The 14,418-nt window shown below is 49.9% G+C and overlaps 2 protein-coding genes across 5 annotated transcripts in view; one reads left to right on the top strand and one right to left on the bottom strand.

Annotated features, from left to right (window-relative positions):
• Nucleotides 1–141: 141 nt before the first annotated feature.
• LOC140284497 (tubulin alpha chain-like) lies at nt 142–3,278 on the top strand. Its single transcript, XM_072378401.1, has 4 exons — nt 142–236; nt 1,375–1,597; nt 1,835–1,983; nt 2,060–3,278. The coding sequence occupies exons 1-4, from the start codon at nt 234–236 to the stop codon at nt 3,032–3,034; spliced, it is 1,350 nt and encodes a 449-aa protein (XP_072234502.1). The 5' UTR covers nt 142–233; the 3' UTR covers nt 3,035–3,278.
• Nucleotides 3,279–4,246: 968 nt separating this feature from the next.
• The window catches only part of ptprnb (protein tyrosine phosphatase receptor type Nb), a 39,180-nt gene continuing 29,008 nt past the window's right edge, over nt 4,247–14,418 (bottom strand). For 3 of the 4 annotated variants that reach the window (XM_072378009.1, XM_072378082.1, XM_072378010.1), the window contains 11 exons: nt 14,151–14,360; nt 12,055–12,351; nt 10,792–10,939; nt 10,413–10,486; nt 10,143–10,220; nt 9,939–10,058; nt 9,701–9,867; nt 7,024–7,077; nt 6,641–6,705; nt 6,477–6,550; nt 4,247–4,901 (listed from right to left, as the gene is read on the bottom strand). In XM_072378009.1, the coding sequence (XP_072234110.1) occupies nt 4,830–4,901; nt 6,477–6,550; nt 6,641–6,705; nt 7,024–7,077; nt 9,701–9,867; nt 9,939–10,058; nt 10,143–10,220; nt 10,413–10,486; nt 10,792–10,939; nt 12,055–12,351; nt 14,151–14,360 (1,359 nt within the window). In that variant the 3' untranslated portion in view covers nt 4,247–4,829. The remainder of the gene's footprint in view (nt 4,902–6,476; nt 6,551–6,640; nt 6,706–7,023; nt 7,078–9,700; nt 9,868–9,938; nt 10,059–10,142; nt 10,221–10,412; nt 10,487–10,791; nt 10,940–12,054; nt 12,352–14,150; nt 14,361–14,418) is intronic. The other variant, XM_072378012.1, reaches the window with a different exon arrangement.

Genomic DNA, 14,418 nt, shown 5'->3' with positions numbered 1-14,418 from the left:
AGAAAAAGTAGTTGAACTGTCATGATGAACAGATATATTTAATTATTTCGAGCCTGACCTGAACGCATCACCACTTAACGTTCGCTCCCGCCAACAGGAAATTCAAACCGCCGTTAGCCCCGCCCCCACAACAGCAACTATAAAAGGCACCGGCTGCGCTGCTTCCTCATCAAACTGCTTCCGGAAACCGATACTTCAACGTCGGGAAAAAAGGAGGAAAAACTGCAAGAAAAATGGTGAGTAACGAGGGCCGAGTAGCTGTGTTCGAGATCGAAAAACATTAACACGAAGATGCGGGATTTTACTGCCGTTTTAAAAAGAGGAAGATTTTTATGGGAACTTTCATTTTTGTGTGAATAAATATTTAATGTTAACGTCAATTATATATAATGTAAGTTAAACGCAGTGAAAATAGCATTGGGTTTTGTTGCCTCTGCTTTTTGTTGGCTGACCGTGGTTCGTTTTGTGTCGAGGTGAACTGACTGCGTCGAACAAGGCCGAGCTTCTGGCGCAGTTTGAAATAAAAAATGCGGCGAAAAATCCCAATTTCACAGCGTACATGACTGCGTTTTAAACATTGTGACGCACCACTTGCATATTAACGGAATTAACGATAATCGCAGCTGCGCATCTGAACGCGTGACGGACCGTAATGTATGTTGTGGGACTGAAAATGAATTTAAAAGTAATAATGAGCGAGCTGGAAGGCGCCGTTGGATAAGGCGCTGCCTCTGAACGTTACAAAGCTGGGGGCGGGGAGGAGCTCCGCTTCCTGTGTGCGGTCACATTCTTCTATAATCTCCTCCCTGGTTGGTGTATTTTCCACTGATCCGCTGATGGGAGGCGCGAGCTGCCACGTGACTGAAAGGGCATGATTCATCAGGTCTGCAAAACGTGTCTGCCGGTATAACCCGCCAAGATGTCCTGGAAACGCATCGGGACGCCGTGAGGGCTTAAAACGCAGTACTTTCAGTGGGAAAAATAAACCTTTTTTGCAATTAAATGACTTGAACCAAGAGCACATGACTCCTAAACAACTGCAGATAATGCCACAAGACTAGAATCTATTAAATGAAACCAGTGACATCATAGATGTTACGTTTTCATCTCCTTTGAGCTCTTATTGAATAAAGCTGAAATGTTTGCTGTAATGTTAATGAGTTTCACTGAACTATTAAACGAGCTCCCATCAGTCCAGACTGCTCTTTACCTACAGAATGAGCTGGAATGAAGTGAGTGGCTGTGGAAATGCCTTCATTATGATCTCATGGTGCCGTTGTTGGATAATGCAGCTGTACACATAAACAGCTGCACATACTGGGCTTCAAGGCCGTGTCCAACCCATGTGTTTTTCTTTTTTTTCCCTCTCTGCAGCGTGAGTGTATTTCTATGCATGTCGGCCAGGCCGGCGCCCAGATGGGCAATGCATGCTGGGAGCTCTACTGCTTGGAGCACGGCATCCAGCCGGACGGGCAGATGCCCAGTGGCAAGACGATCGGTGGGGGAGACGACTCCTTCAACACCTTCTTCAGTGAGACCGGAGCTGGAAAACATGTTCCCAGAGCCGTCTTTGTGGACCTGGAGCCCACCGTCATTGGTAAGTTCTACTCTAGAAACTCCGGTTCTGGTGCTTTAGGCGCGATAACTCGACTGTATTGGGTTTTGCGGTCCAGTAGCGGTTTCCCACACCTGACATGGAGGTGGGGAAATCTCAGGGTTTCCAGTTAGTTTAGAGTTTCTGCATCTTTCAGTGAATAAAGCAGGAACTTTGATTGAAATGTGGAAAGACTATAAAGAGCTGCACCTGACGATGCTGAATCTGCTCCCTCCTCAGATGAAGTCCGTACAGGAACCTACCGACAGCTCTTCCACCCTGAGCAGCTGATCACCGGCAAAGAGGACGCAGCCAACAACTACGCCCGCGGCCACTACACCGTCGGCAAGGAGATCATCGACCTGGTTCTGGACAGGACCCGTAAACTGGTGAGCTGACTTGCACAGTGGGTTCTGCAGCTCTTTTAAACCAGGCTGAGCTTTAACAAAGTTCTGTCCCATCCAGGCTGACCAGTGCACAGGGCTGCAGGGTTTCCTCATCTTCCACTCCTTTGGCGGAGGAACTGGCTCCGGCTTCACCTCCCTGCTGATGGAGCGTCTCTCTGTGGACTACGGCAAGAAGTCCAAGCTGGAGTTTGCAGTTTATCCAGCTCCCCAGGTGTCCACAGCTGTGGTGGAGCCCTACAACTCCATCCTGACCACCCACACCACCCTGGAGCACTCGGACTGCGCCTTCATGGTGGACAACGAGGCCATCTACGACATCTGCCGCAGGAACCTGGACATCGACCGCCCCACCTACACCAATCTCAACCGGCTGATTGGCCAGATCGTGTCGTCCATCACCGCCTCCCTGCGCTTTGACGGCGCCTTGAACGTGGACCTGACGGAGTTCCAGACCAATCTGGTGCCCTACCCCCGCATCCACTTCCCTCTGGCCACCTACGCCCCGGTGATCTCGGCAGAGAAGGCCTACCATGAGCAGCTATCCGTGGCAGACATCACCAATGCCTGCTTTGAGCCAGCCAATCAGATGGTGAAATGTGACCCTCGCCACGGCAAGTACATGGCGTGCTGCCTGCTGTACAGAGGAGACGTGGTGCCCAAAGACGTCAACTCCGCCATCGCCACCATCAAGACCAAGCGCAGCATCCAGTTTGTGGACTGGTGCCCCACTGGCTTCAAGGTGGGCATCAACTACCAGCCCCCCACGGTGGTTCCTGGAGGAGACCTGGCCAAGGTGCAGAGGGCCGTGTGCATGCTGAGCAACACCACCGCCATCGCCGAGGCCTGGGCCCGTCTGGACCATAAGTTCGACCTGATGTACGCCAAGAGGGCCTTCGTCCACTGGTATGTGGGGGAGGGGATGGAGGAGGGCGAGTTCTCAGAGGCCAGAGAAGACATGGCTGCTCTGGAGAAGGATTACGAGGAGGTGGGAACCGACAGCCTGGGAGAGGAGGATGAAGGCGAGGAGTACTGAGTCTGAACCTCTGTCTGCAGTGTAGCTCCATCAAATCAAAGAAGTGTTGGCCTTCTCCCTGCAGCTCCATGTTTGTGTTGTTTCCTACAGTCGTTTCTGTCTCCATCTTAGCTCCCGGCGGCTGGGGACATTTTGTATTTGCTGAGATCATGCTGAAGGCAAACTGTCATTAGCCTGTAAACCTGACCGACTCGGGCGTTTCTGCTTTGTCTTCATGTCTGTTTGAATAAATCTGTCACCAGAAGTCATTTCTACTCTTTTTCTCTGGAGTTCTGACTAAAACCGTATGAATTTGTCTTGGTCAGCATATTAAAATAAGCTTTAAATCAGTATATTTCTCCATTAAAGGATCCTTTCAGAAGGATTAAACTTATTTAAACTCCTAAAACAGGCTGATCTTAAATGTCTCTGGCCCTCAGCTGGTAACTAAACAGCACTTCACAGAAGCTTAATTTCACTAACTTTGGCTGTATTTACATGAGCAGCAACGCTATTCTACTTCTGATGCGTTGGGAATGGCTCAGTTAACGATAAGCTGCCTTCTTTCTTCCTGCTCGGCACCAACCGGAGTCCTGAAGTTAAGGAAAAGGCTGGAGCAACCAGATCTTTAGAGCCCAGTAGGATGTTAAAGGGGAACTCATTTTAAGCCTTATTTCTGGCATGAAATACGTTCATCTGCTCACTGAGAACAGTTTGGTGAAAGTCGGCGTCCTTCGGAAGATATTTAGATAACTGGAGATCCATATAACGGAGTGAACGGGGCTTAGAGGATGCAGCCTCTAAATAAGGCATTATCTGTCTTTATTTCACCAATACTTTAAGAAGAATGAATGAATGAACGTGTGCTATAGCTCTGTTAGCTCATAGCTGCTGTTAGCTCATAGCTGCTGTTATGTGGCTACTTGCAGCTAAAGGAGAGCTAACGGAGGGATTTCTGCCCCGTTCACTCAGTTATATGGATCTCCAGTTATCTAAATATCTCCCGAAGGACGCAGACTTTCACCAAACTGTTCTCAGTGAGCAGATGAACGTATTTCATGCCAGAAATAAGGTCTAAAAACACTGGAGTTCCCCTTTAAGGTGCACGATTATGAGCTTTATTCAGGTTACAGTGATGTGAAAACGCTGTAAATGCGTCTCGACTCTGGAGAAATCCTGGCATCAGGCTCATACCCATCAGCACTGAAACCAGGTCTTTAAAGCACAGGAAGTCACAGAAGTCACCGAGTTGTTGCAGCACTTAAACACCAAAAGATTTATTTCTTTCTTTTTTTTTTCTTTTTTTTCACAGATACAAAATAGCTTTAGTTTTTTTTCCAGTTTAGTTTTGCTCGAGGTAAACGACAACAGAGACAGAATCATCTGAATGGCACACAGAGGAGGGCGAGTGAGGCTGTTTCTTTCCTGCAGGCGTTGGTCATGTGAGGAGGATGCTTCAGGTCCATCAAACCTGGAGATATTTCTACATCCGGCTTCCTCCAAAGCCAACAGCAGCACACATTTCAACAAACGCCAACCACAGAGGAAGAAAAGAAGCTTAAGGTGGGAGCACAGCGAGAGAAAAACCAGACAGTCGCTTCATTTGTGGTGCATTTACATGCAGTCTGACGCTTTGGGGAATCCATTATAGTACTTTTTAGATATATTCTGAACCCATTTCAATGATAACTTTTTCTCTAGAGTCCCTGAAGGTCATATCAATCCTCACACCCTTATTTTTTTCATTTGGCATCACCGTGGAGTTTGAGGGTTCGTCCGACAGCAGCAGCTGGTCGTCATGGCAGCTGCGGGTGCGTCACTGGGGCAGGGCTTTGAGGATGGCGTTCACCTCCTCGGCCACCGCTGTCAGCGCAAACTCAAACTGGTCCTGGAAACAACAAAGGCTGGGTTCAGCTTTAAAGGATGCGTTTGAGGTCAACTCTGAACCATCAAACTGCCCTGATGGACGCCACCTGGCTCCAGGGATTGTTTCTTTTTTTTTTAAAGATTGCTAAACGCACAAAAGGGCAAAACTGAACGGACTAAACAATGAGCAGGTGGCATCATGGGCCACGTTACACATGTGGCCAGAGGAATACCCAGATGGAAGCACCTGGAGGCCTGAAGTAACTCACCTGGAGGCTTATGACACCGATTCCTATGACTGAGTCCTGTTTCGAGTGGTGATGATGGAGCATCTCTGCCCAAACATCTCAGTGCTGAAGATGTGCTTTTGAAGTGTCTAAAGGGTGCAACTTGCTCCTCTACTTTAACTTCATTCCTGCTGTTGAGCTCCTCTGGCTGCCCTTAGCATCAGATCCAAGTCCCTGATGTTAGCTACAAAGAGCTTAATGGAGCGGCTCCATCTACTTGAATGCTCCTGCAAAGGCTTCTGTCCCAACTGGGTCCCTCCGTTGGTCCCAGGATTGTCGTCTAGCAGCTCCTACACCACGCCTAAGACAATCCAAACTCTGTTCATGTGTCGTCCCACGATGGTGGAATGACCTACCGAGCGCTACCAGAACAGGGGCGTCCCTGTCTATCTTCAAGAAGCTCCTGAAAACCCAGCTCTTCAGAGAGCATCTCCTATCCCAGCACTTACCTTGTACTTCCCTCCCCCCTCTATCTCTGCACTTTATCTTTCTGCACTTCCTTCTATGCCTGCACCCTATCTCTACTCTGTCCCCTCTGACAGAGTCGGACTCCTGGGTTCCTTCTATGGAGCTTATTGTTAGCTTTTTATAAAGCTGTTATATCTTCATTTGTAAGTGGCTTTGGATAAAAGCGTCTGATAAATACAGAAACATAAACTCTATGCTTGACCGAATAGTTCATAACACATTGTTCTGCAGTTATTTCAGTTTTACTCTGACTTTAAGGTCAATATTGAGAATCCTGGCACCCAAAAGAAAATCCTCGGTGCAAGTAGGACCCGAAAATTAGCCAAAATTCTACAAGAAAAGGTCACATTTTGTCTAAAAATGGATTTGTCAACCAACATTTCACAATGATGTGGTTGATGATGCGCCTTTGTGACAACATCTGCACTTGAATTAACCAAATAACTGCTAAAACGGGAATAATAAAGTCTTTCTGCACTTCCTTCTATGCCTGCACCCTATCTCTACTCTGTCCCCTCTGACAGAGTCGGACTCCTGGGTTCCTTCTATGGAGCTTATTGTTAGCTTTTTATAAAGCTGTTATATCTTCATTTGTAAGTGGCTTTGGATAAAAGCGTCTGATAAATACAGAAACAGAAACGGTTGCGTGTTCTCAGCGAGGGAAAGGTCTGTCCGGCCCCTCGTTTAAGATGGGAACCGTCAGTTAAACTGTCGGCTGCAGGCGAGTTTTAGGAGTCGCAGCTCGAATTCACCAGCTGTCTGGGTGCATCATGGCTTCTCTGCAGATGGTTCTGTGTCCCAGACCGTCCGGTTATAGAGAACCACCTCTGGTCCAAACTCACCTTGGTGCGCACCATCCCGGGCCTTTGGTCTCGGACGTGCTCCAGGGTCGCGGCGATGTCTATCTCCTTTACACCTGCAGGAAAACACCCGTAAAATCACGGAAATGCTCTGATTTCAATCAGGCTCATCCTGAGCTCAAATCCACAAAAGACAGCAGCCTCACCTTTGGCCATGCGGTTCAGAACCATGTCAATCAGGATGTAAGTCCCAGTCCGGCCTGTCCCGTCACTATGGAAACGAGAGAAAAATACAACGTGCACTGGTGCTTAGAGATAAATCCTGTGTGAACAGAGCAAAGTGAAACTAAACTGTCGTGTTTGGTGTGTTTTTGTCAATAAAGTTTGAATTAAGTGCTGAAAATAAGAACATAAACCTCAAAGGTTTTTAAAGCCATTTTAACTCTGAACTCAGCGGGATCAGTGTCATTAAACCATGATCTGAGGTGATGTGGAACATGCTCTTCCTTTATTTAGCTGCCTTAACTATTCGCTGCGAACAGCTGAGGATGGGACACATTTTGAAAAGTGTTGTTATGCTAAGTCTTACCTGCAGTGCACAATGATGGGGCAGGATCGTCCTCGGTAGCACTTGTTCACCTTCCTGAGTGCAGGAAAAAAGAAAGAAAAGACGATTACTGCTGGTTTATCCATTCATTTATCCATGAAGCTTTGGCCAAGAATCCTCACAGATGGCAGAGGAGCCAAAAGCTAAAGGAACCATAAGCTATTATCACGTTTAACGCGAGATAAGCGTCATTCTTACAGGACGAAGCAGAAAAACGTTGGACTTTTGTGAGATATTTGCATAAGTTAAACTCCAAAAACACACAGTTCACAGAGTAACTTCAGACATTTCCTGTTCTAACTAGAAACTCAGAAATATGAGACACTGAGTTACAATATCATGTCAAAGTTTAGGAGTTAATAACTCATCCTGCATCACAAAGTTATAATTTTGACTCATTTTATAGGTTAGTAGGTAAATTAATCTCAGTTCTGCAGCTTTCTGAAGCTCTTTCAGAGTTTTTCTTTGGACATTTTCTGCTTTTTCCCCTCATCTTCAGTCCTTGTTCCTGAGCATTTTCAGTGTTTTTTCTTTGTTCAGCCACTTAACTCTGACCTTTGAACCCTTCAGGCAGAAAAAAGGCTCCAAACTCAAGGGATGAACCAGTGTTGTGTCGACACAGAACAGACAACTTAGCAAAGAAGCCATTTTAAACTGGATCTTTAGGCACTTTGTCACAAAGACACATCATTTGTTCCCATTTCTTTAGCTGCATCTATGAAAAACAGCAAAGAAAACACAGTTTGACAGACAGAAAATAGGATTTCTGCAGCAACAAGGTGATTCCCAAAGAGCTATTAGCTGAAAACTTGGCATATCTCAGCATGGTGTGCAGTGTGTCCTTAAAACATTTGAGGAAACTGGACAAGTGGAGGACAAAAGAAGAAGAGTCAGGCCTAAAAAACTATCTCCAGCAGATGAACAGGATCTGAAAGTGATGTCCTTAAGAAAGAGGAAAAAATCCAGCTGTGACCTGACAGGACCTGAGAGATGCATCTGGACCTTCAGCTGATCCATCTACTGTTGGCCCAAGCCTCATCAGAAATGGTCTCCATGGAAGGGTGGCTGTCAAGAAGCCGTTCTTAAGGAAGGGAAACAGGGAGAAAAGGCTGAGCTGTGCCAAATGACACAAGAAGTGGACTGAAAATCAGTGGCAACAGGTCTTATGGAGGGATGAATCCTCCCCAGAGCCCGGACCTCAACATTATTGAAGCAGTGTGGGATCATCTGACAGAGAACGGAACAAAAGGCAGCCCACATCCAAAGAAGAGCTTTGGGATGTCCTTCAAGAAGCCTGGAGAACTATTCCTGAAGACTCCTTAAAGAAATGACAGAAAGCTGGTCTCAGAGGGTTCAGGCTGAGTTGGAGGATAAAGGAGCTCAGACCAGATATTCACTTTAAAGCTTGTGATTTAACTGTTTTTGCCTTATTTATTGTACTTTAATGTTTTTCATGTTTCAATGAACCTATTTCCTGTTTCCCTGGAACTATATGAATGAATGAATGTTGCAAACGTTGCACAGCACCGTGTATGTATGCATGGATTGATGTGGGGTGTTCGGCGATGGACCTCCTGCTGCAGCCACATCAGTCCATGATCATTTTTGTGACTATGCAACTGGACCCAGATTACTAGCTGCAAACCACAAGAATGACACAGACAGATATGTTGAGAATTAAACCAAAGGCCTTGCTGACCTCCATCGCACAGGGTGGGAGGAGGGGAGAAGGGAGGGGAGAAAGAGGAAGGAGTGGGGGGTGATGGTGGGAAGACTGGGGGATGGAAGTCAGGTCCATATGTATTCAGACTAAGTTTTCATCGAATACGTCGACTGTTAGCTTTAAATCAGTCGCATTTCAGACCTATTTTCTCGAGTCCTAAGCATCTGAACTCCTCTTTTTGATGTGTTCTGTCAGGCCTTCCCTGCTGGACCATGAAGCTCCATAGCAGCATCATTACTGAGCATCAAGTGCATCTCTGAACATGTCAGGATTCCTCGTCTGTTCATTGCTTTTTAAATATTCCCTCTGAGCTCCCTCCAGGTGGCTGAGCCGGGCCCCTCTGAGGGAAACTCAGTCTTTCACTCCCCAGATGCGTGAGCGCTGTAAACTGAAAGCTTCCCCTTTTGGCTCAGCTCCCTCTTTACCACAACATTACTGCTGATGAAGCCCTGGTCCAGTTGAACGGTTCTAAGCTCAGGCAGCCTGCAGCTGTGTGGATACGGCGTGTTTCCAACACAACAGCGGTCCTCTCCTCGCTCTCGCTGTGTTAACGTTACATTATCGGCACGTTTCTGATAAAGATGCAGGTCTCCAACTGTTTACCGAGGTTAATATATCCTAAATTAAAAAGATACTCGTGCATTACTACGAGTTACGCTGTGGTCCAAGGCCTTCCCTGAAAAGACGTGATGGGAACAGGGAGATGTTGCTATAAACCCTGTTTATACCTTTCAGCAGTGATGGAGCCTTTCCAGATGTGCAGGTTTCCAGTTCCAGAGGCACTAATGAGATTTATAAATCCTTACATCCCCCTTTCCTTTAATTTTACACTATATTATAGTGTAAAGATCATCTCTCTGTCTCTCTGAAGACATAAATCCCGGGTTTCTGTGTCTCTGACTGCTGTTTGCTGTGGATGAATAGAAGCTGCAGTACCTGCGGAAGTCCAGCAGGGGGCGCGTGGAGGTGGGGATGCCCTGTGCCGGCCAGCTGAGGAAGTGGAACTGCGTGAGCGTGCGAGTCTCCTGCGTCTGCACGTTCTTCAGGTAGAAACTGCGCACCAGAAAGTCGTTGCACCAGATGTGCTCCGACACCAAGTTGACCTGAAGGAATGACAGGAAGAACATGACGTCCCTGCGGCCGACTCACGAAGCTCAGGCACGGAAACACCTGCCTCATAGATGTGGTAGAGAGACGAGCCTTCATCGGGCCAGTAGCGGTCACACTGCTTCTGTCCATCTTCCACCAGAGCCGTCATCATCACGATGACGGTGCAGCCGTTCTCCCACACCATCTATGCAACAACAGCAGCGAATACTTTTCACTCTGCCAGCTACACCTGGAGCTTGGATTGGTTTCCATTCAGCATCACACTGACCTGCCAGAAGTCCGAGATGGTATGCGACAGGGGGCCCTGGGTGGCGATGTAGGCCGGCATCCGGGGGTCGTGCTCAATCTGCAGCCAGGAGAGAAACACACTCAGCACAAAGTCTGCAGCTGCAGCCCAAAACAGAGACTGGAGCCCAAAGAGTTCCTTCTGCAGTCTGGGAACAACAGAGACTTAATGCTCTGACAGGATCCCACAGTAAGCAGAACATTTGGCTTTGGTGTCGCCATCATGTGGAGCGTTTGAAGGCCACAGACTCACGATGGTGCTGGCGTTGATGTAGTCTGACCGTGAAGGGTTGATCTCGGCTTTCAGCTTCACCCTGGAGTGATCATCTGCAAAACAACAGCCTCGTTTAACCCTTCAAGTCCCACTTTTAGACCCCTGATGATGTTCTACGACGATCCCGCCTTACTGCATGTGTTTTCAGTGCAAACATTCATTTATTTTCTGGGTCAGAAATGAGTGATTCTTTTCAGCTTGTACTAAATAAAACGGTACATGATATATAAAATGTGCTTAAATCTGCTACAACTCCTCTATCAAGCGAACCAGTCGAGTTCTTACATGAATTGGGGCCATAAAAAGGTTTAAAAGAGTAAATGTGAAGGGTCCTGGGAGCAGAACCCTGAGCACTCACAGGGCACCGACTCGGGGCAGCGGTTCTTCTTGGTGTTGGCGTCGGTCTGAGCCACGGAGACGGCGCTGGGCTCGGCCTGGTAGGAGCACAGCGCCTCCCACTCCTTCATCAGACGGTCCTTGTTCCTCAGGTGGTCCTCCATGTAAGCCTTCACACACAAAGGTCACGCTACTGTTGTCAGGGGCAACGGTAAAACTGGTAAAAGTGGCTTATAGACTCTGGAATAAATACTTTGTTAACATGTGACACACCGTGGGGGAACATTTCTTCTTCTGGCTCCTTCTAAACCACATATGTCAAAGTCCGGTCCTGGAGGGCCGCCGTCCTGCAGGTTTTAGACGTTTCCCTGCTTCAACACACCTGATTCAGATTAAATGGATCCCTTCCAAAGATGGTTAAGTTCTGCAGAAACCTGCTGATGATGCATTGATCTGAATCAGGTGCACTGAAGCTGTCACAGTCTGCTATAGAAGTTTATGTTATGTCACAGTTAGTTTAATCATGGTTTCAGTTATGTTCTAGTCCTGTTTTTCCTGCCACCTCAGGTCACTCAGGTCGCCTGGTTAATTGTTCACAGCTGCACCTCATTCACTGATCACTCCCTCCACAGTATTTAGTCTTCTGGTTTCCTTTCAGTCACTGCAGAATCCTTACCTCACTATCCCTTCATGCTTCCACGAAAAAGATAAGTTTGATTGCCAGCCTCATAGCCGTTTAAGATAGCCTTAGTCAGTGTTTTCTCATAGCCTGGTTTTGTTAGTGTCTTTTTTTTTTATGTTAAGTATTTTTGATAATCCGGCTCCATCTCCCCGTTTTGGAAATAAACCTTTTGATTTTTTGGAAAAGAACTGCATGTGGGTCCCTTCTCGCACCACACATCGTGACAGAAGCAGGGAAACATCTAAAACCTGCAGGACCGGAGTTTGACATCCCTGCTTTAAACCATAAAACTGACACTTTAATGCATATTTTAATGTATTTGTGCAGCTTGACATCCCTCTGAATGAGGGATTAGTTTGTTCTGCGGTCCAAACACACGCCTCTATGATCTTCAGCCTTCGACTCATTACATATTAACTGTTTATATCATGAATAAAAGAAGTCTGCTGATGAGGCATCGATCTGATTCAGGTGAAGCAGGGAAGCATCTAAAACCTCCAGCGGCCCTCCAGGACCGGAGTTTGACATCCCTGCTCTAACCCAATGTTGAGTCAATCACTGCCACTAATTCAGCTGCCAGTGCATGGGGGGGGGGGTACTGACCAGTATCATGTGACCGGTGGAGATGTCCATGTTGGCCTGGGCCGGCTCCTCGCACCAGGACGGCGTGCTGCTGTGGGAGCTGGGACTGGGCTGGGCCCCATCGCTGAACTGGGACGACACGCTGCTCACCCTGGAGTCGGCCCCTCCTCCACCTCCGGCTGCACCCCCCACTCCTGCCCCACCTCCTCCTCCAGCCGCGCTGCCACCTGCTCCGCTGGCTCCTCCCACTGCGCCGAGGGCAGCGGCTTCCAGCCGTCCGAAGGCGCCTTTGGACGCCATGTGCTGGCGACACAGGTCCTGGTGAGCCACGCATCACATCGTTACACTGCTTTATTTAGCTTTTAACCACATATGTCAAAGTCCGGTCCTGGAGGGCCGCCGTCCTGCAGGTTTTAGACGTTTCCCTGCTTCAACACACCTGATTCAGACTAAATGGATCCCTTCCAAAGATGGTTAAGTTCTGCAGAAACCTGCTGATGATGCATTGATCTGAATCAGGTGAAGCAGGGAAACATCTAAAACCTGCCGGACCAGAGTTTGACATCCCTGTTTTAAACCATAAAACTGACACTTTAATGCATATTTTAATGTATTTGTGCAGCTCGACATCCCTCTGTGGGTCGGTCTGTGGGTCGGTCTGTGGGTCGGTCTGTGGGTCTGTCTGTGGGTCTGTGGCTCGGCGGGTCGGTCTGTCGGTCTGTGGGTCGGTCTGTGGGTCTGTCTGTGGGTCTGTGGGTCGGTCTGTGGGTCGGTCTGTGGGTCTGTGGGTCGGTCTGTGGGTCTGTGGGTCGGTCTGTGGGTCTGTGGGTCGGTCTGCGGGTCGGTCTGTGGGTCTGTCTGTGGGTCGGTCTGTCGGTCTGTGGGTCTGTCTGTGGGTCTGTGGCTCGGCGGGTCGGTCTGTGGGTCGGTCTGTGGGTCGGTCTGTGGGTCTGTGGGTCGGTCTGCGGGTCTGTCTGTGGGTCTGTGGCTCGGCGGGTCGGTCTGTGGGTCGGTCTGTGGGTCTGTGGGTCTGTGGGTCGGTCTGTGGGTCGGTCTGTGGGTCGGTCTGTGGGTCGGTCTGTGGGTCTGTGGGTCAGTCTGTGGGTCTGTGGGTCGGTCTGTGGGTCGGTCTGTGGGTCGGTCTGTGGGTCGGTCTGTGGGTCGGTCTGTGGGTCGGTCTGTGGGTCGGTCTGTGGGTCTGCGGGTCGGTCTGTGGGTCTGCGGGTCGGTCTGTGGGTCTGCGGGTCGGTCTGTGGGTCTGTGGGTCGGTCTGCGGGTCGGTCTGTGGTTCTGTGGGTCGGTCTGTGGGTCGGTCTGCGGGTCGGTCTGTGGGTCGGTCTGTGGGTCTGTGGGTCGGTCTGCGGGTCGGTCTGTGGGTCGGTCTGTGGGTCGGTCTGTGGGTCTGTGGGTCGGTCTGCGGGTCGGTCTGTGGTTCTGTGGGTCGGTCTGTGGGTCGGTCTGTGGGTCGGTCTGCGGGTCGGTCTGTGGGTCGGTCTGTGGGTCGGCGGGTCGGTCTGTGGGTCTGTCTGTGGGTCTGTGGGTTGGTCTGTGGGTCGGTCTGTGGGTCGGTCTGTGGGTCGGTCTGTGGGTCGGTCTGTGGGTCTGTCTGTGGGTCTGTCTGTGGGTCGATCTGTCTGTGGGTCGGTCTGTGGGTCGGTCTGCGGGTCGGTCTGCGGGTCGGTCTGCGGGTCGGTCTGTGGGTCGGTCTGTGGGTCGGTCTGTGGGTGGGTCTGTGGGTCTGCGGGTCGGTCTGCGGGTCGGTCTGCGGGTCGGTCTGTGGGTCGGTCTGTGGGTCGGTCTGTGGGTCGGTCTGCGGGTCGGTCTGTGGGTCGGTCTGTGGGTCGGTCTGTGGGTCTGTGGGTCGGTCTGTGGGTGGGTCTGTGGGTGGGTCTGTGGGTCGGTCTGCGGGTCGGTCTGTGGGTCGGTCTGTGGGTCTGTGGGTCGGTCTGTGGGTCGGTCTGCGGGTCGGTCTGCGGGTCGGTCTGCGGGTCGGTCTGCGGGTCGGTCTGTGGGTGGGTCTGTGGGTGGGTCTGTGGGTCTGTGGGTCGGTCTGCGGGTCGGTCTGCGGGTCGGTCTGTGGGTCGGCGGGTCGGTCTGTGGGTCGGCGGACTCCTCACCTGGTACTCCTGGTGACTGAAGCTGCCTCCCTCCGGTCCCAGGCCCAGCTTCTTCGCTGCCAGTCGGTGGGCGTGGTGACGCAGGCAGGCGATGGTCATGGCCGCCACCAGGATGCTGCCGATGCAGGCCATGGCCACCAGCGTTGCAAACGCCCAGCGGGAACGGGGCTGGACTCTGGTCGCCAGGGGCAACGACTGTGCTTCATTCTTCTGCGACACGCAGACAGAAATGAGGAAAGCTGAATTTAGAGAGCGAGGAAATGACAGG

This window comes from Leuresthes tenuis, unplaced genomic scaffold (assembly GCF_036924035.1).
Source record: "Leuresthes tenuis unplaced genomic scaffold, fLeuTen1.0.hap1 SCAF_1, whole genome shotgun sequence".
NCBI lineage: Eukaryota > Metazoa > Chordata > Actinopteri > Atheriniformes > Atherinopsidae > Leuresthes > Leuresthes tenuis.
The sequence above is the reverse complement of the archived record's forward strand: the minus strand, read 5'-3'. Positions and strand labels throughout refer to the sequence as shown.

What these genes read in the sequence shown, in the direction of transcription:
- LOC140284497 (XM_072378401.1), top strand. An exon ending in CCTGGAGCCCACCGTCATTG is followed by an intron (nt 1,598 to 1,834) that starts GTAAGTTCTACT and finishes CTCCCTCCTCAG; the next exon opens with ATGAAGTCCGTACAGGAACC. An exon ending in TGGACAGGACCCGTAAACTG is followed by an intron (nt 1,984 to 2,059) that starts GTGAGCTGACTT and finishes TGTCCCATCCAG; the next exon opens with GCTGACCAGTGCACAGGGCT.